This window comes from Scophthalmus maximus, chromosome 13, assembly GCF_022379125.1.
Source record: "Scophthalmus maximus strain ysfricsl-2021 chromosome 13, ASM2237912v1, whole genome shotgun sequence".
NCBI classification, from domain to species: Eukaryota; Metazoa; Chordata; class Actinopteri; order Pleuronectiformes; family Scophthalmidae; genus Scophthalmus; species Scophthalmus maximus.
Window position 1 is genome coordinate 17,248,162 of NC_061527.1, and position 21,463 is coordinate 17,269,624.

Sequence of the window (21,463 nt, forward strand, 5' to 3'; positions counted from 1 at the left end):
TAGCCATATATTACACTGAATCAAACCTGTTTTTTTAACGGCTTATTGTTTTGTTGAAAACTAACAGAAAGCAACTTGTGTGAAAAGTTTGTCTGTCCTTATCAAGGCATTTAAAGATAATACTAGTAAGTACATATTTACTCCCTTAATTAATTCATTCATTACCCACCTATATCTTACTATGTTTTTGATTTTAATATCCTTGAATGAAGCTTAAATACACTACAGTATAAATGCAGTACTAATGAGGGCAGGCCTGGGGCTTTTCTTTACTCTGTATTTTTTTTTGGAGACGGTTAAAATAACTGATCCAGTTTATGGGAAAGCAAGTGGCAGTTGACATACTTAAAATGTATGAAAGTTTATAGTAAATCCATTTTTTTCATATTGGATCTACTGTATAAGATCCAGTGTCCTTTTTAAAAAAATATATTCCTATGACACTGATCTGCCTTGTGTTTACTGAAAGAGAAAAATGGAAGAAGTTGACGCAGGCTGTGGATTTTGGGCTCACTATTGAAAGTGGGCCAGTCGGGTTGTGAGTGTCTCTGCTGGATACCACTGTGCCCGGCAGTCACCTGGTGCACCAGTGAGACTCTCATTCCCAGCCAGGAACTATGACAAATGATTGTCTGCCTCAGTCCCTTGCTGTCTTCCAGTAAGTGCTAGAACCTGATATCTTGTTTGGCTAAATAGCGCTCTTGTCTGATTTCTGGTCTGCTGTTAAATACACACATTGTTGTGTTGGCCAGTGAATAGAACTGCATGGATTCTTGTGAAAAATATAATTCATTAGACATTCATAGTGTTGGTGGGATTGTAGCTCATCTTCAGCCTAATGCCCTTATTAGTGCTAGGCTGGCTGAGATGATAAACTAATCTCAACACGTCAGTGTATTTCACCTCATAAATGTGAGAGATGACACAATCGGTGGTTCTGCTTTAAACAATATCTTCTTAATTTAATGTAAAAGAAAAACAGATACCCAACTGATTGTAGGTGAGCAGGTAATTTATGGTTCTGGCTGTTTGAGTGCTAAAGAGAAAGTCATGGATTATTTTATTTTTTTAATATTTAGGCTGTGGACTTGTCTCGCTGCCAGTGAAATAGATGGCTCGACATTAGCTCATGCAACAAATGTTACTGTGGTCTGGCCCCCATTTGCTCCCTCGCTCCGTGCAGCATTTTATGAAGCTTATTTGAGGCAGATTTGCACAATTTAGGTGAGTTTCTTCAAAAGGTGCAGTCTTTTAAGTGTGAAATACCCGACACTGGTTCTACAAGACACTTGTAGAAATTGCAAAAGTACAGGGGTGCAGCAGGGCTGCCTCTTGGTGGGCACACATTGTCAGTTTCCTGGTATTACATTAAACCTCAAGCATGACCTAGCGTGCTGCGTACGGGAAGTGAATAAACAATGATGGTGAGGATGAGTGAGTGCATGGGGGGTGAGTGGTGGAGAGAAAAGCGGAGTGAAAAGAGTGAGGACACTGCCTTTACCGATTGATACACATGTCTTCAATAAGTAAACCTTTCTCATGAGCATTAAATTTATAACATCATAGCCAACATTAATTTTAACTGTGGATGGTGCAAGGTAAAAAGACAATCTAGCAAAAACGATGTTCGACTTAATTATTGTTGGCTTTAAAGAAATAGTTCATGCTGCCAAGATGGAGGACAGGTGCAGTAAATCTGTCCAGTCTGACAGTCGACAGTGAGCAGGATGAAGATGGAAGTGTGTCCAGTTGTCAGCATAGACTGTATATAAACAGGTCATATGTACAGTGATTGTTTGTAGTGATCACAGTCATTTTCTTGTTATATATTTGCATTAATGCATTATTGTTGTCCTGCCTTTGGAATCTCAAACAGTTTAAGTCATAATCAATGTAAATCACTGTTTTTTAAATTATTATTTAAATTGTTTAATCTGCTATATGAATTAGTTTGCCAAAAGACACTTTCCCCGTCGGAACACCTTGCAAGCTAAGAATGATCATAGAGATGAATTAATGCGTCACTGGTCCTGTCTCAAATGAAAGAGACTTTTATTTGAAGCTCTGTAGAGGTTCATATCAGAGCCTCTTGTTTGCGTCGCAGCGCAGTGTTTAGCAGTGTCGTCTCGCAGCACGGAGTCCTTGGTTTCGAATCTGCCGACCAGCTGGAGCCTTTCTGTTAAGCGTTTGCACATTCTCCCCATGTCTGCATGCGGGCGTCTGGAGCTCTCTGGTTTCTTCCCACAGTCCAAACACATACAGGTTTTATGGCTCGAGGATTTGCCTGAATGTGCGAGTCTTATCTATGTGTTTGCCCTGTAACATGTGAGGGATATTTAGTATATAGACTGAATCTTGCTCAATGTGTGCACTGTGCATATATCCCAAGAACCTCACACATTTAATGTTTTCTCATGAAGAACAGTTCAGTTGGTGACAGTTAAGATGCTGCTTTGGTCTGTTTATGTTTAAAGCTCATCACAGTCATCTGTAAACTATTATTAGTGTGTTGTTCATGTTTTTCTCTACTCTGCTTGACTTGTGTGATGTAAAATTATTTTGAGCCACTGTATCCCCTTAACAGATTGAACTGATGTTAAAGAACATCCCAATTCTCCTCGGTGTCAAATGTTTTCAGAAAGTTTTGGTTGATGATATTGTGAGAGGGTTATTTCAACTTGATGTGGTTCACGGGATGATCAGGATGAGCAACAACAAACAGCTAACATTAATATGTGAAAGTTGTTGGGTCCAGGCCACTGAGCCCATGGCTGTAACAGACTAAGTTACCAGTTGATTCTTGGCTCAGAACCAAATCAGCAACTTACGGGCAACAAGGCCCACCATCCTGAGTCACAGCAGGATACAGGTGTGTGAAAGTGAGCAAAGATATTTTAGATAAAGGCGACACTCACAATCTACTAACATGTGCAGTTACTCTCTCGGCATCGTTGCATGTGACTTTGACAAATGACAGCGTTTACCCGTGTTGCGAGTGTTGTGCGGTGTGCTGTTGAAATGTCTGCATAACTGAGATGTCATCTTGCATCAACACTCCCCTCATGACAACTTTGCAAGGCTCACACATGCAATTATTGTCTTATACATAAATACAAATATACAGGCATTGATAGTAGGCTCAACTTTCATGCGCTTTGTGTTTCTTATGCTTTTTTATAATGATCACAAATCCATTTCAGGAGCCCATTGTGTTTTTTGGATTGCATATCTGTTTCTTTTCTTTCCTTTTGTCAAGATGTAGGTTTAAACTATTGAGACATGCCAACCCATCCCCTAGGGCAGCCATTTGTGGGTGACCACCCCGAATACACAGCAGATGAAATTAACCTCATGACTCCTATTTTGTGGCTCTTTCCTCTCTGCCTTTCACATTTTGTCAACTTGTGCTGCTTTGCACATTTACCTCGGCTCGTCCTTCTCAGCTGGAGAGTGAGTCTGAATTTGCCGGGAAGATTATTTGCTGGTAGCACCCTGTGCATCGAAGAGTCGTGTTCCTCTTCTTGTCAGTTCAGTGTCAGCTTCGTGCTGTCCTACACGCATAACTAGCAAGGCCGTTCTTCGAGGCAGCGCTGTCCTCCGGCTGCTTGTTGGGACACTTGAAATGGCATCTTTTTATTTCCAAGAACATCGGAAAACACTGGGAAATTCCAGGAGTCTTTCTTTTACTCAGACTTGGCACTTCAAGAAGGCCTGCCTGTCAGGAGGCTGTTGGACTGGGTAAACCTCTTTGATTGGCCGAGGGTAGTTGGGCTGGGATCGGCTAGACTTGTCCGTCTGTACTGTAAACAAGTATGACACGATAATTTTCTTTTGACCGAACAGCTATAAAAGTGTAAATGGAATGAAAATTGATCATTTTCAATGGTTAGAACAGTTGGAAATATTATTTCAGCTCAAGCAAGGTCAATTTGCTTATTAGAAACAAACTAAATATAAAATGGCAGTGTTGAACCGATTAAGTGTTATTACCAGATGCTTTTTAGCATCAGTCTGGACTTTGCGGGGGTCATAAGTGGACCTCTTTGTGGTCAGTGTAACGGCCTAAACTGTGGTGAGCAGCTCTCTAGACCCGAGACATTTAGTTGTCTGTGAAAGACTTTTAAAGGTGTTTGAATGTATTCTTTGGCTGGAGGTTTTGTGACTCAGTCTTGACTTGTTCTGTAGACCAAAACACGATCTAAAACTTTCCATGTGTTCTCATACACAAATGGCTTTTTGACAATTTGGCCCCTCGATCAAAGATCTGCGACGGGATAAGAGGATTTATGACTGCACGTAAAACACGGCTCATGCTGTGTGCGTGATTTGTTACGCACCCCAACAAATCAATTTAATACCGAAAACAAAGATGCGTCTACTCAATTGCAAGGTAACTAATTGCTGGTTTGCTAAAAAGTCAGTCTGCCTCAAGTCTGTGAGAAGGTCAGGGGAGAAGAAAAGCTCAGAGTCGTGCTATTAAAGTCACAGCCCAGCAGATATGTCTGGGATGTAGGACATGCAGACAGCTTGACATAACATAATACACTATCAGAAAGCAAGACACCAGTGGTGGCTTTTCAGTGCCTGGCCCCAGACCCACCTCATTAAAACGCACGCGCACCACAGAGGCCATCAATCAGGTTCTGTTGACTGCAACAAGGTCAGCAGCTGACCCCAGAGGGGAGGGCCTGAGATGGGGTTTGCTGATTCAGTCAGCTGATCATGGGAGTGGGGTGGGTGATATAATAACCCCCAGTCCAACTGCCCCATCCACATCCGCACAGAAAATAATAGATAAAGACTGTCGCTTTTAGTGCACCTTCTGGACTTATTGTCAGGGTTCTGCCAGGTTACCTTTCATTTTTCTCAACCTACATAAAAAAAAAAGCCATGGCAGTTTATTGGCATTTTATATTCCTCATATTCAGGATTATGATTTTTATTATTTCAGCGAAATTTTCAGGAGCAGAATAATAAAAGACAAGTGATATAGTTGCTGCCCGGATAGGCCACAGTCCTTAATTGTATCAATTTTGTAAAAATTAAAAGAGCCGTTCCATTTTTCTTGACTTTGGTCAGCATATACTGCAGTGTACGGTAGTAATCATAGGTTTTGTATGTGTGAATTATACACATTGGTGTAATATGATGCCATCTTTGCCCTCATTTAACCTCTTTGCAGGTGATGATATCTCTGAAAAAGATATTGAGCAACATGCAGATTAATGTCAGTAAAGAGTGAGTTAAATTGATCCACTTCCTGCTGCAGAATTCACTGGGAAACCAAAACTAGGACAAGCACAAAATGTGTGGCTGAAAGGCCAAAGAGGGATGGGAAACAAGGGGGACGGAGTTTTAAAGACTGGCCGATAAAAAGCAAGAGATGACAAAAATGTGTGTGTGACATGGTGAGGTCAATCGAGGTGTGTTTGTGTGTATATGAGGGCGTGTGGGGTAAGTGGGCGGCCCGTGTGACTTATTTCCTGGCTTTGGAAAAGCAGCCAAGCTGGCAGTGTGTAGGAGGGGAAAGCCCTGGGCCTGGCCTGCCTGTCTGGGCCCCAGCTTGGCCTTGCACTGTGGCACGTTGTTGAGTTTAACAGGATGTGGCCGAGAACTATACACAGGAGCATACACCTGAAGTTTGTTTGTTTTCTTGCTAGTAAGCGGACATTTTAGCCTCTATTGTGTGGCAATAACATGAATTAAAGGCAGAAAATAATCACTTATTTTCCAAGTTTGGTTTAAGAATTTATCGACCCTTAGCCTGATCATGAAAGGCATCGAAAATACCTGGGGTCTTTGACGGTGGGATGTTGATCAGATATCGTGCACCAGCAGCGGCATGTGGACATGTCAACCGTGCTTAACATTTCAAACATACCAAAGAACACGTGATGTGTATCACAGAAGGCATATGGCTGCACATGTGTATATTCCTCAGGACAACAGTGGAGTTAGAAGTGACAAGGACTACAAATCTATCTATTTTTCACGGAAATGAGGTGAAAAATACTAATAAAAACTGTCGGCAGTTAGATATCAGGTCATGTGTGTACCATTATGGAGCAAGAATTACAACCTATACCCCCGGAGCGTATTCCTTTAACAACAGGTTCCCGATCTGATAAAACTGACTTATATTGCAGCTCTTTCAATGTGCTCTTCTGTGCTTCTATCTGTCAGTAACACGCATCTATCACTGAAGGGAGTTTTGATTAGAAATTGTTTTACTTTAGCAGGAAAGAGTATTATTTACAGACAATGAGGAGTCCACAGGCCCTTGGAGATTACTGTTTATAAAGTGAACTAAAAGATAGGGCTAGTAGACCTCCTTGTATGGTCGCATGCGCCTGAGCTTATCTTCGAGGGCTGTCTTAGGGTGTCTTTGTAATCATTATATCAGAAATTGGTGTTCCTCACGTCTTGAGCTGCAGGAGTAGCACAGAGAAAAGATTTTCTTTCTTTTCACTGAGTGACATATGTTTCAGATCACTCATCACACTGTAAATATATCAAGCTGATTGTGGGCGGTTTATGTTTTAGAAATCTATCGTTCCAGTTGTGATTCTTAGAGCTGATAACCACCATCTCCATCCACAACCATCTAGAAACTCTGCAGCTCTGCTTGCACGTTACAGCCATTGTTTTCACCACGTGCCTCCATTAATCATCTGTCGGCAGACAACTGTCATCAACCAGCCTCTCAAATACAATTTGTTGTTTCTGTGGATAGATGGTTGGACATACAGAATGTGCATATGTATGCTTTTAGCTTCTATACAAGTCATTTTTTGATATTCATATAATATTCAAGTGATCAGATGGTTGCCAGTTTGTCTGTGGTTTCATCTTTACTCCGATTTGCAAGAGGAGGACAAAAAGAAAAAAGCAGGGTGGATAAATGACAGGGAAAAAAATATGCACATTTGCTTTCACATGTTCTTCTTGTGTACATGTATACACGAACACAGACACCCAGACTTGGTGTTGTTTTGTTTTTTCTAGCTATAGTCTAGTGGATTACAATAAAGATTTCAAGCAAATTGAATTCTCTGAAAGCCATTTTGAAAGCGGCACAGAGAAACACACGCATTCAGATATTTTTATTGCACAGCAGAGGAGAGCGAGAGAGCGAGGATTATGATTTTGGGGCTGTGTGCTGTGGTAGCAGCCAGATTACTATCAGAGCAGTTGGAATTCAAACCTTATCTCTGCTCGGCAGGACCCAGTCTTGGGAACGTTAGACGAACTAGCCCTGGGTAAGGGCCTGTTGGGGTACAAACACTGCTGCCTCGGTTCCGCTCTAATTAACAACTCGATTAGCATGGTACTGAGGTCCGCCACGTCTGGGTTAGTGCCAACCAAGACATGGCTGAGTTTTCTGCGAGTCCTCAGGAACAGGACTGTTGGTCATCTGAATAATAACACTGCACTCGCACAGTATGCTCTCTTAAATGGATTTACATGAATTGGAAAGCCCAGACGTCACATCGTTACATAAAATAGCAATAAGTCGACTTGAATTAATCCATTGTGATGCACCACAGATAAGGAAAGCTATTATAATGGCTCACAACACAAAATATTCAGTATTTTCATATATCGAATCTGTTTAAAAATCATTTTTCATTATTTTCTATTAAATGATGGACACCTCTGTTTTGAACAAAAGCTTTCGACTGATCCTGCTCATGCAATATTTGAGTTTCTCTACATACAACTGCTTAACCTTGTTGTTCCACAATTCTGCTCGGGTGGAATGAATCCTCTGGTCACCTTGTTGTTTGCGCATCTATCCACAGTCAGAACAGCCAAGAAAGGAGGGAGTAGAGAAAGGGTGAGAAAGGCAATGGGATGAGACGGAAAGACACACAACTGGCAGGATAAACAAAATGGAGACTGGGGGGTGGTGAGAGGTTATGTGTTGTAGTGGTGATATTTTACAAGGACCCCATACACAACTACACGTACCATTCTGTCACCCCAGTTGTTTCACTCGGCTGTCTGCAGGATAGAGCAACATTGGAGAGGCTGCTTTCAGAGCTCATGCCTGATCTTGCCCACAGGAAGCACACCAACAAACGCACACACACACACACACGCACAGGGAGGAAAGAAAAGAGAAAGGCAGGGTGAGCGAGTTGAAGCGAGAAGCATAATCACGGAGCGACCAGCAAACACCGATAAGCTGAGTGCTGTACCCTTGGAGAAAAACACAACACACAGCATCTAAATGTTATGGTCAGTGACTTGTTTCTCTAACGTCAGAGGGCAGAAATATACACGTGTATCTGTGAGCGCGCACACAGGACTGCGCCTGTGTTTGTCTGCCGGCTGTTCACCACCCTCACTAGGCCCCATTCCCACATGATGTAGTCACGTTAACACGAAGAGCTCAACGTCTTATCTTCCCAAGCCTGCGGGACATGTTCAGGTGAACTGTGAGTAATGGGTAATAGGCAGCTATGACAGAAGTCTCAGCATTAATCAGCAGGAGTCAATTGTTGAGTCGGATCTCTGTTTCTGACTGTTTTGGGCTTTCACAGCACTCTCTGTACGTATGGTTCTAATTCCTCTGAAATTCGTCTTTAGTTGTAACACCATATTGTGCTTCAACCCCACTCCTCACCCCTTGTGGCTGTTTTGTAATGCAAACATGTAAGCCTGTTTAAACGCAGGACAGTTACACAAATGTTTAACTCTATAGAACTTTATGAATAATGTTTTTGCGTTGCTTGGATGTCATTTAATATAATGGTGTGCAGCACAAGCAACCAGACCTTAAAGGGAAAAGCTCAAACTTGAGCATTAACTCACTTTCTTGCTGGGGAACTGATAGAATGGTATATATGTATGCTAAATATGGTGCTGCTGGCGGCTAACTGAGCTTAGCCCAAAGATGGGGAATCACCATATACTGTATATAAAAATGGACTTAGGGCCAGCACACGGCGCCTCACTGGTTGCAAAAAGAAGACAGTTTCTATAGAAGTCTATGAGAAAATGACTCTTATTTTTCGCTTGATTTGTAACGTCAGTAAACATTTTCCTGAGGAGTTTATGGTCTCAATCTCTACTTTCAGGTCTTCTTCAATACACCGTGATGTTCATTTAGTAAATTATGGTCTAATTTAGAGTGACAAAGACGATAAAGCACCATATGCATTGGAGCGTGGATCCAGCGTGATTGGATGCTGGTGCAGTCCAATAGGTGTACGGTTGCAGGTGTAAGTGGACGAACTCTCAGTCAGACCAACCCCTCTCCTATGTCTGGTTCCCAAAAAACCAAGATGGCGCTGGTCTTAACTCAAGGCTTCAAAACTGCAGTTGATTAACTAATGGGTGATGTCACTGTGGGTTGCCACTCTGGAAGTATCTAGCCAACCTTCTCATCTGAGAGAATAGGTATATTTCCCAGAATGTGGAAGTAGTGTCTTAAAAGGTGGCAAACAGTGAAGGGAATTGCTGAATGAACAAGTTGGATGCTCTGGGTTGTGTTCAAGGCAGCTGCATGGTTATCAGAGGGCAGGGTTAGTTTACACAGTTGGTTTAGTTGGGACATGGGGGTGTGGGAATCTCTACAGATGGCCCACAGATTATATACATGCATACAGTCACACACATTAGGGACTACAGGCAGACACACACCCAATCTTCTATGTCCCCTCCCCCCTGGCCATCACTCAAGTCCCATCTCCCCACATACATGTTTATAGTCTCAGGGGGCCTAGGGGTGCCAGTGAGGGGCTAGTTAAAGAACATGACATGCTAATGGTTCAGAAAGGATATGAATAGAGAGACGACTGGAAAGCATCCATGGCAGAAAATTACACACACACACACACACACACACACACACATTATGCTCGCCTTCCATTTTACATGCTCACCCTCACACATCTGTTTGTGATTACATTTTGTTTGGGCTACTGGTGTTACTGCTTAAAGAGTGCAGTGTTGGCTGGAATCCAGAATGAATGTGCCACCTCTATCGTCTGTGGTTCTTTTTATTAATGGATATGTATTATGCTATGTAATATTATAAAGGGTTTGTCCGACTTGGTTTTGATTGGGGAGTCACATTTATAACTTTCACAGTATTAAACTCACTTTTAATTGGAGGAAAATCAATGACGCTTGGCTCTGCCCCATATTACAGCCTGTTTTCTGGCTGTTAAACTCAAAATCTCCTCTTTCTCTGCCCTCAGGACCTGTCCTGCATTGATGACCTCTCCACAAACTCTTTGTTCTCCTCTCCGGCTGACTCACTGTCGGAGTATGCTGATGCCCAGTCCTTCATCAGCACGGATAACCTGGACACAGTGCCCACCCTCTGGGACGTCAACACTAGTACCACCACCACACCAGCACAGAGCCAGCTAGAGGTCAGCAGCAAGCAAGCAAGCAAGCACGCACACACACACACAAACACACACAAACACACACACACACACACACACACACACACACACACACACACACACACACACACACACACACACACACACACACACACACACACACACACACACACACACACACACACACACACACACACACACACACACACACACACACACACACACACACACACACACACACACACACACACACACACACACACACACACACACACACACACACACACACACACACAGAGAGAGACAGACAGACAGACAGACATGTCTTTACCACAAACACTGATGAACATGCCAAAAGCTCATCCTGCAACTATTTTGTAACACAAACTTTTTAAAACAAGCACATGCATGTCTGTTCTCCGGATGGGCACGAAGCACCAGCAATCAACGGTCGGTCAGATTGTCCCTCTTGCTCTGTCAACATTAATGCTGATGTGGCAAGTTGCTGTAGGATTCACCCTCAATTGAGACTTTCACGTTGGAGCTGTGTTTATGTTTATTCTTTTTAAAAATTCACAAATGCCAACACAACCCATACTACAGCTCTGTTTTAACCGAGGCTTCAGTGTAATCTACTCTGAACACAGTCTATCTTCATTTATTAATATGTCATTTGATAGCACGCAGAGCAGGACAAACATGTGGCACCATGGTTGAACGAGGGATTTTCCCAGAGTTAGTCACCAATTCATTGTGTAAATGACTTTAGTTGGCCTATTATCTCTCCGGGAATTAACAGTGAATTGCAATGATATTTTCTCGTGACCAAAATTAACAAGTTAAGCAAAAGCTCAAATCATTGAAAAGAATAAAACCCCTTCCTGTCTGTTCAAGGCTTAAGTTTTAACGCCCATCAAGAAAAATGCAGTCTGAACATGAAAACAAATTGAAGGCAATTTCTTCACACATTATTCGCACAACAAACTCAATGAGAAATTATACATTTTGGCATTGTAGCCAGAGAACATCAGACCTCTATTGTATCACTTTTTTTTTTTTGTACATTTGTCGCAGTGGTGCACAAAGAGTCTAAATTAGCAGCTGAGATGTGTATGAGACTGTAAATAATGAATGTCTGTTTTTTTATGCACCATCCCGCAAAGGCACCCACTGAACTGTAGTATGACACTGTTTCCAGAGGAGAGCAACTTCATTTTCAACAGTTGTTCCTCTATCGTTGCCCACGTTGCAGCCGAGGCCTCTTTGAATCAGATGGATCCGAATATATCTTTTAGATATGAATCAGAGTACATTTATTTCTCCTTCCCTGTGAAAGCCGTTCATGTTTTCCATTTCATTGTGCCCTCATTTCATCCATTACGTTTCCCAGATGCACACAGCTTTATCTGCCTTTTGTTGTTGTTGTTCTCTGGCTTTTCACCGCCAGAGAACAAATTGCATTTTGTTGAGTGCTGCTCCATCAGACATCCCTCAAGTTCCCACATGCTCTCACATGCATATACAGACAAACACATGCACACCCACAATGATTACTCATGTTTTTCTTTCTTCTTCTTTTCCCCTATACACTTGGAACAGTGTTTATTTGAGTTTGTCTTTTGTTCATTTTATGTTCTTTTGACAGCAGAATGGCACCAGCAGGTTTCATGGCTTGGCCAGTTTGGATGATATAACTGCTATTATCAGCACCCCACCTTTAGGAGGATTCCAGGTAGCCACACCACCTCTCCAATCTGATGTTCAAATGAAACTAAGATCTCTAACCGCATGAGCCTATTCATGGGCAGTTGTCATTGATGCAGAAATGTGCAGGTTGTGTCATTTGTCTAGATATCAGCTCTTGTGTTTTTAATATGAGATACACCTTTGACTGTTTTACATAGACACAACATGCCATTAATCTAAGAATGAGGGTCACACATTGACAGTGTAGTGCATGAAGGAAGTGGTATGCGATGAGCTAAACTAATTTTGTGCATTCTTTGGCAAGTCTACATTAACAGAGATGACGAAAGCATTGCTGCGTATTGCAAGTATTGGACAGTCTGAAATTGTGCAGTGCACAAGGATCAAATAATGAAATGCACTGGGACAAGAACAGAAGCAGTGCAATTTGGACTTGTCCGTCAAAATGGGACCCTCCTCATATCCAGTTTCTCAGATGGTATTCTTCATCTGTTGTTGCCTGAATATGTGAAGTCCTTTTTTGTCTTCAGTTTCAAGCATGTGTGAAAGCCCTCTCTCATTCCGCTTTAGTCGATACAATGTTTTCATTTCATTTGTTGTCCTGCTCTTTCATTGGTTAATATTTCTTGATTGGGAGTTCTACATTTGCTGTGCTCACTTCTTACTAACTGCTCACCTGCCTCTAACTTTCTAAACTGTCTTCCACTAAGCTGAAACAAGAAACCCAAGAAGCAAAACTCCCAAACGCAGCAAGTGTTGATGTGAATTACACTGACGAAATTGTTTCCGTGTTTCCAGGCTCCGAGAACCCAGACTCAACCGGAGGAAGAAGAGGATGCCGAGGAAGAGGAGACGGAGGAACTGGGACACGTAGACACTTACGCGGAGTACAAACCTTCTAAATGTAGGCCACTAGACTGAATGTCAACATCCGCTCATCTAAATGTTTCCTTTTTGATGACATAACGGTCATGCAGTTTGCTGTCTGTAAAAAAAATGTTTGTGCTTTTTGTTTTTTCCTGTCTTCAGCCACCATAGGAATCTCTCATCCTGACATAGTGGTGGAGACCAACACACTATCCAGTGTCCCTCCTCCTGACATCACATACACTCTGTCTATCCCTCAGTCAACTATTAACAGCGGCTCGCTGTCCGCTCTGCAGCTAGAGGCCATCATCTACGCCTGCCAGGTACACACAAGTGCACACAATGGTCGAGTACTTATATATTTTGATTCTATGAATTAGTCATATTTTTCATTATGTAGGCACCTTTGGTCATGCATTTCCTTCTCTTCATGTTCCCTCAGCAACACGAGGTGATCCTTCAGAACAACCAGAGAGCAGGCTTCCTGATTGGCGATGGGGCAGGGGTCGGAAAGGGACGCACTGTGGCAGGAATCATCCTGGAGAATTATCTTAAGGGAAGAAAGAAAGCACTGTGGTAAGAGAGATTAAGAACTCCGGTTGACCTCATCCAGGAGCCATAAAACAAGCTTGAAAGCTTAATAACAGCTGTAGTTTCCCTGGTTTACAATAATTGATTTTTATGATTGTGTTTGTGTCCACTTGTATGCCAAGTTGTATTGAGCACGTTTGCGCAGTAACCGATTACTGAATTACTTACTTTCCTTTTGCTGCCCTCAGGTTCAGCATATCCAATGATCTGAAATTTGATGCAGAGAGAGATCTCAAAGACATAGATGCACCGAATATTCCTGTGCATGCCTTAAACAAGGTGAGTCCAGGTGGAATTCGCACGACAACCCAACATCAGTTTTGTCCTAGACAACAGCTGAAGACGTGTGCATCAGAGGAGAAAAAAAAATCTAAAGCAGGCCTTACTCTCCAGCTGAAAAACATTTGATTTGTTTGTGTAGATTAAGTATGGAGACACAGCTACCTCAGAAGGAGTCCTGTTCGCAACGTACTCTGCGCTGATTGGAGAGAGCCAGGCAGGGGGGCAGCGGCGGACAAGAATTAAACAGATCCTGGACTGGTTCAAGCCAGACTTCGATGGAGTTGTATCCTTGATTTGAGTAACATCACATGTGTCATCTGTCTTGCACACACTGGTATTCCGTATGTTGTTCCGTCCTGCTTTCATTTGACCACCCTCACAACCAAAGGTGGTTTAACGTAAATTGGCATTACATATGTGTTGTTTGCCCTTGACCTTTCACCACTACAGATTATTTTTGATGAATGCCACAAAGCCAAGAATGCCACATCTACAAAGATGGGCAAGGCAGTGCTCGACCTGCAAAACAAGCTGCCACGGGCCAGAGTGGTGTACGCCAGTGCCACAGGTAGGCTGAGAAGCAAATACTAACACTGTCCTTCACCTAATGCAGCACAGGTGAACATTTTACCATATATATATTTTTGTCACCAGGTGCTTCTGAGCCAAAGAACATGATCTATATGAGCCGCCTGGGAATCTGGGGTGAGGGTACGCCCTTCAGAACATTTGAAGACTTCCTGCACACCATCGAGAAGAGGTTAGTAGCCTTATGTTTTCTGAGAGCCTTTCATTCATGTGAATACATGAATTCGTATCACTATGCTTATCGGAAATTCCCAAGGATCAGTTTGCAGGTATGGCTGGTTGAGCTGTGATTGAATTCTGCTGAATAATTTATATGTAATCTGTACACAGAGGTGTCGGTGCCATGGAGATTGTTGCCATGGACATGAAAGTGAGCGGGATGTACATTGCCAGGCAGCTGAGCTTCTCAGGGGTATCTTTCCATGTCGAAGAGATCGGACTGGACACTGACTTTAAACTGGTCTATAACAAGGCTGCCAAACTGGTGCGCATCACTCCTCTCACAAATTAAGGGTTTTTCTGCTTATATTGTTTGTTTAAACATGTGTGAGATCTTTCAAACTAAACACCCCCATGGATTCTGTGTCCAGTGGGCTGAGGCGTTGCAAGTGTTCATGCGTGCAGCTGATGAGCTGGGCCTGGTCAGCAGGAAGTCTCTGTGGGGACAGTTCTGGTCGTCTCACCAACGCTTCTTCAAATACCTCTGTATCGCTGCCAAGGTCCGCTGCCTTGTGGAGCTGGCCCAGAAGGAGCTGCAGGCCGGAAAGGTCAGCACAACACACTCTTGAACACTGAGTCGAACTGTGCGTAATTTTGAGAGTGAGAGGGGAAGATTAAGGCAGGATCTAAAATTCTACAGATGTTGCATAAGTGGTGAAGGACTGCAGGCATAGAATGTTTTTAGTATTGTTTTAATTGTTTGTTAATTGTTTGTTTGCTTGGTCTAGATTGGAACAGCAGAGTTTTTGACGTTTTATTTGAATCTGTCACTTCCCCATAAAAAGGTTGATTTGAGTTTGTTTTAGTTAAATTGCATAAGGATGATATTTGACACAATAATTCCGCATATTAATCCTTGATCATGCGCTTCGGGTAACAGTAAATCTGCTTGATTTTTAATATGTATTTAATATTTTCCCTACACAGTGCATCGTTGTCGGCCTCCAGTCCACTGGAGAATCCCGCACCAGAGAAGTCCTGGATGAGAACGATGGGCATCTGGACAGATTTGTCTCTGCAGCAGAGTAAGTACAGTTTGGGCGACCATGTCTGTCTGTTTAATTGTTTAACTTTTTAAATGTTTCTCTGTTAATAGGTTCATTTGAAAGATCATTGACCAAAAATGATAGCAAAATATAACAGAAGCAAAGTTTTGCAGAAAAAAAGTTTACCATGTTCCCTGTCAAGACCCTTCTGACACATTTGACCCAGTCTGGAGGAAGCCAAAGCAGTCTGTGTGTTTCTTAACCACGCTGCTGACAAAGAATCTGCCAAGGCTAAGGAGAACATGTCCTCACCACTTACATTCTGTAAATGATGAATGGATTCAGGCCACGCGGTTCTCCTCACCCTTTATCCACAATGAAGCCAGGCGTTATCAGCAGCTATTTAATTAGCAAACGACTTATCCAAGAAAAACAAGAAAGGGGAGAAGTGCTAAGTGCTCTGAACTCGTTTGACCCCTCAGCCTCTCTCACAGCAGACATACCTGAATGTCTGAGCGCGGTAGATCACACACACAGCGTGTTCATTTGCCTGTCGGCACCTGACACCTGATTATGAGGACATATCAGGAATGTACCAAGTACAACTGCCACAACTGCCCTGGGTTGTTCTGATCACTTTCCAGTCAAAATAAAGGTTTCTTTCTCCTCCTCTCCTCTTTCTTTTTGCTTTAGGGGAGTATTCCAGTCTCTTGTCACAAAACATTTCCCTTCGGAGAAACAGAGGAGAGAGAAGGCACCGGGGAATAAGAGGAAACGTAAGTGAAGAGGAGGCCTTTGCAGAAAAAGTGTTTTTTTATGTTACTGTACGTACCCAGTGCTCAGCTGATTTGTCAGACATCTGCCCTGCAGTCTGAATCCAACCATTAACAGAATGTTGATTGTATATATATGAATATATTTGTACTTGTAATTTCTTTCTGGATGTATTTCTTGGCCTGTTATAATCTCAGGGAATATTAAAACAAAAACTGTTTCAAACTGCTTTTGTTTCTTACTCTGTTGTCATGTCGTGACTTCCAATCAGGGAAGCCCAGAGGTCGCCAGCCCAAGGTACCCAAGCACACCGTGGACAGCGGCGGCGTGATCAACATCACCGATGACAGCAGCAGTGACTCCGACGGCATGGACACAGACTCCAACTCCTCACCCGACTCCCTGCTGGACAATGATGACGTCATCTTCGTGAACCACACTAGCTGCCAGACAGGTGGGGAGATTCCCAATTTTTTATCTTTGGTTTGTGTTGTCAGGAGGATTGATGTGTGAGAGGATCATGTGAAAGAAGATATTGTGACCCTTTCAAGTGTGCTGATGATGAATATGTAGACAGTCTTGCACTCAGCAGCTGACACTAAAGCTTCCTGTGCACTGTTATTTTTGTGACTCTCACCTGTTAGGTTCCCTAGTTTAATGTCCTCTGCATTGTGTTCACAGCGAGGATAGAGGAGATGAAGCATTGCCTCCTCAACAAAATATCAGAGCTGGGAAAAGTACTACCTCTCAACACCTTGGATGAGCTCATTGACAAGTTTGGTGGACCAGATAAAGTCTCAGAGGTATGAGCCTTACACACTCAACATGTTCTTCAATTGGCAGTACCACCTGCAATTTATTTATTTTTTTGAACAAGCTCACAATGTGGTTTTTTTGTGCAGATGACTGGTCGTAAGGGTCGTGTGGTTCGTCGTCCTGATGGCAGCGTCCGTTACGAGTCACGGGCTGAGCAGGGTCTTACGATCGACCACATAAACCTCAAGGAAAAAGACCGCTTCATGGGCGGAGAGAAGGTCAGCTCCATCAAATAGATGTATCAATTTCTCATTTATAAAAATGGCTTAACCTCTGCTTTCTAACCGTTGTTCATTAAGATCCCTACCAATCATCCAAAGCTCTCTCTGTTTTCCAGTTGGTGGCCATCATCTCGGAGGCAGCCAGCTCTGGGATTTCCCTGCAGGCAGACAAGCGAATAAAGAACCAGAAGCGCAGGGTCCACATGACCCTGGAGCTGCCGTGGAGTGCAGACAGGGCTATTCAGCAATTTGGTGAGTCAAGAAATGGAAGAATAAAACTTGAAAAATGACGTATTTCCTCTATACCTTAGTAACTGTTCCTCATCATATAACTTATCGAAAGGCTTTCCAGTTCTTGTATCGTCTTCCTCCTATGCATGTGCTTGAAACAGGAAGCAAATTTAGGGCCAAAGGGAAGAGTATCAGGAATGTTAAAAGATAAATTTGTAGAGGATTAGTTTCTCCTTCATGGTCAAGAAAGAGTCACTCCAGTCCCTGCCTCAGTTTTATTATTCACTCTCATGTTCAGGCCCAAGGTTACCAAATTAGGACAAATGTTGTTTCGTCTCTGAAACACAGCCGGTTGTGTGAGGTTGTAGTTGCGTTCAGCAGTTTCACTTGGTTGGGTTACACACACACACACACACACACACACACACACACACACACACACACACCATCACAGAGTAAAGAATGAATTAATTGTGTACACTAATCGACAAACATTTAAGTTAATCTTGCCATTAGCAGCTTTTCTGTTCAGTTGCTTGATTGTTGGTTGGAGTGTTATTCACAAATGCACTCTGTGTTCAGGTGGTAGCTGTGTGGATCATAGGGCTGTATTCACAAACTGTCTGAGTCTGAAAGCTCCTAATGCCAAGTTTACACTACACAGAGGAAAATCAGCGTGAAATCGGGGTCGCAAATCGGCACTCGATCGCTATGTGTGAACTAGCAGCGACGCAATCAAAGTGACTCACCAAGGCCTCGACAACTTTTTTCAGATATCTAGCATGCCAAATATCTGGACAAGTCAGGGAACTCACTTCCTGTGTGAGCTGTGATGTGACAGCCAGTGAGTGTGTCAACCTGGAAACCCTGGGGAGGAACTGTAGCACAACAACATAACAACACTATTCACCAATATTCTCTTCCTTTTCCGTGTTTCTGAAAAAAATCATCACGCAGACTATATACAGGGCTTTTTTCTGTCATGTTGTGCATTTTTACTGCAACAGATGATGAGCGTAATCTCAAGCTGACATATTAACGCGCCAAGTTATTTCTCTCCATCCGCACAACAAAGAGAGTGTCCCCTCAAACTACTTCCTATTGCTTACCTGTCAACAAAAGAGTATCCTGCAATATATTGAACAGTTTCATTTTTACGTCCACCATGAAAGTGACAAATAATTCCTGTTTCGTGCGTCTATCGCATATTTTCCCGTGTCACTTCTCGCGCAGCACAACGACTGAAAGCCTGCGATTACAAGACAGCACGTCATGTAGTATAAACGGTACAGCGATTTGACCGCTTTGAAAATTCTGTAGTGTGCCGGAGGCATAACTTAGCAAAATAAGAGGGAGATATGAATGAGAGAGGTGAAATCAGTAAGACTAATGATAGACCCTATTAAGATATGGTGTAATTATGAGTAGCCCGTTTTATGTTATGAGCATCCCTGTTGAATGAATGTTATGTCATATTTTAAAAGGAGTCCAAAAGTAGTACAAAAAGGCACAAGCTCAGGAGGTAGAGTCGGTCGTCCAGTCACCCGAAGGTCGGCGGTTCGATCCAAGCAGAGCTGTATGAATGTGTGTGAATGGGTGAATGTGACTTGTCCTGTAAAGCGCATTGAGTGGTCAATATGACTAGAAAAGTGCTATGTAAACATAGTTCATTTACCATACCACAAAATTGTTTTTTTGAATAACTCCATAAAATAATTTTCTCCTCTGAGTAACAGTAAGTCCTCCTCCCTACTTTCTATGAACTAGGAGTTCTCTTACTGACTAAGATGCTTTGTGAATAACTTTTATCTTTACCAAGATCTTGTCTTAGAATTTCGTCACATAAAGCAGCTCTTTGTATGAGGAAGCTTTATGAACATGACCCCGGGTTTACTAACCCCTCACTCCGGTTGTCTTTCATTCAAGTCATTTGGATAGTTTTTCACCTAAGGAGCTCTCTTACCGGCTAAGATGCTGTTGAATAGCTCTTATTCTTTACAGGATCTGGTCTCAAATGCAAGTTATTTCTTGGAAACCGTCAAAAATTATTTTTCTCAGCATTTCGTCACTCGGAGCAACTCTTTGTACTAGGAAGCTTCATGAACACAGCCACAGATTTCTTGTTATTTGATCATGTCACGAAGAATTTCTTCTTCCTTTTCTTCTGAATCTTTATCGTTTAACCATCTTAATCTTGAACTGATTTAGTATGACACCTTTTCTTCTCCTTCTCTTCTCAGGTCGCACCCATCGGTCCAATCAGGTGACGGCCCCAGAGTACATCTTCCTCATCTCAGAGCTGGCTGGAGAGAGACGTTTTGCCTCCATTGTGGCAAAAAGACTAGAGAGCCTGGTAAATAGAATTGCCTTGTGAATGTGTTTGTATGCTGAATTTGCTTATTTTTTTCCTTTTTTTGCAATTTTTTTTTATCTCTAACGTGTTTCCTTTAATTTTCCTTTTGACTGATTGAAATGTCTCATGGGAGAATAAACCTTTTCATCTTGTTGTCTTATGGAGTTCTAGAAGAATTACAGAAAGACAGAGAGGATCTGTATTTTGTGTTTATTGATTGTTGCCATCAACTCTGCCGTTTGCACCTTCACCCTGCCCTCACCCTCTGTCCTTCCTGTTTGCTGGGGTATTCCCCTTTTCACAGACTTTTATCGTTGGTTTGCTTGAAGTTACATCAAATTTTCTCAACAAACCTCAAGAGATATTGGGTCTTTCCCCTTATTCGGCTCCATAATGGAAAACAGAATAAGCAGAAAAAGGCAAAGAACCTTGTCTGGATCATTTATAAGTCTATGTTTTTTTTCCACAATTATCAATGCATTTCAGCACAAGCAGTCATTTATTTCCATAGTGACACAGCATGACAGTTCTTTTGGGAAGAGGGAAGGGAGGGTTCGAGGGGATGGAGGTTCCAGGAAGTCTTTCCTGTGTTTGCCAGCCGCGTTCGGTAAATCTGCATCATGAAAAGGTCACATCTCTTCTGTCGCACGCTTGAACCCGATACAACACAAATGCTCACGCACACACACGCACACACAGAGTTGGACCAACTAGACAGCTGAATACCTTTATTACAGGCTGACTCCAGATCAGCAGTGGAATCACGGTTGGCTAAGACATCCCTTTGTTATGGTATCTCAAAATATGTTTCTTTGTGGGGAGAGACGGCAGCTTACTACAACGCTATTCTGACGTTGACTTGGCGTTGTGTTTACATTTCCCAGATTATTTGTTGTTCCTTACACGCCACTAATAAACAACAGTGTCAGCAGAATTTTCATAAATATATTTGCCAAATATTAGTGTTATAGATTTTTATATTTGATTGTTCCAGTCTCTCCAAAGCACACGCGTGATGTTTAGTAACTCTGATGGATAAGAGAAGATTTAATGATTCAAAGTCCACACTGGTATCCACTCTTAATGTTATATTAATCCTATAATAACTGTAAAGTAACCGCATATAAATCCATTTTTTTATTTGCTGAACAAGATACACTCTCAATCTGAGCATTGAAGTCAGATTGTATAAGTGAGCAGATGTCTGCCTGTATTAGTGGGATGATGTTGCGATGTTTGGAAGTGCCACTGCTACTACAACTAATAGTAATAATGATAATAATCCACTTTGCAGGGGGCATTAACACATGGAGACAGAAGAGCCACCGAATCCAGAGACCTGAGCAAGTACAATTTTGAAAACAAGGTAAGTAAATTTGACAACCTGAGAAAATATATTTCTGACCTTTAAGGTAAAAAGTGCCTCTTTAACATCCATCTCTCTTTTAGCAGGATACGGTGTCTCTT

The 21,463-nt window shown here is 42.3% G+C and overlaps 1 protein-coding gene across 10 annotated transcripts in view; it reads left to right on the forward strand.

Moving 5' to 3' along the window:
• The window catches only part of si:ch73-63e15.2 (protein strawberry notch homolog 2), a 59,587-nt gene that overhangs the window by 29,490 nt on the left and 8,634 nt on the right, over window positions 1-21,463 (forward strand). For 8 of the 10 annotated variants that reach the window (XM_035646560.2, XM_047336591.1, XM_047336594.1 and 5 more), the window contains 19 exons: window positions 10,209-10,385; window positions 12,007-12,093; window positions 12,867-12,972; window positions 13,098-13,258; window positions 13,378-13,511; window positions 13,715-13,805; window positions 13,948-14,091; window positions 14,259-14,376; window positions 14,463-14,568; window positions 14,727-14,880; window positions 14,987-15,163; window positions 15,543-15,640; window positions 16,295-16,377; window positions 16,647-16,829; window positions 17,057-17,178; window positions 17,278-17,409; window positions 17,529-17,664; window positions 19,884-19,996; window positions 21,291-21,362. In XM_035646560.2, the coding sequence (XP_035502453.2) occupies window positions 10,209-10,385; window positions 12,007-12,093; window positions 12,867-12,972; window positions 13,098-13,258; window positions 13,378-13,511; window positions 13,715-13,805; window positions 13,948-14,091; window positions 14,259-14,376; window positions 14,463-14,568; window positions 14,727-14,880; window positions 14,987-15,163; window positions 15,543-15,640; window positions 16,295-16,377; window positions 16,647-16,829; window positions 17,057-17,178; window positions 17,278-17,409; window positions 17,529-17,664; window positions 19,884-19,996; window positions 21,291-21,362 (2,394 nt within the window). The remainder of the gene's footprint in view (window positions 1-10,208; window positions 10,386-12,006; window positions 12,094-12,866; window positions 12,973-13,097; window positions 13,259-13,377; window positions 13,512-13,714; window positions 13,806-13,947; window positions 14,092-14,258; window positions 14,377-14,462; window positions 14,569-14,726; window positions 14,881-14,986; window positions 15,164-15,542; window positions 15,641-16,294; window positions 16,378-16,646; window positions 16,830-17,056; window positions 17,179-17,277; window positions 17,410-17,528; window positions 17,665-19,883; window positions 19,997-21,290; window positions 21,363-21,463) is intronic. The other 2 variants (XM_047336590.1, XM_047336592.1) reach the window with 2 other exon arrangements.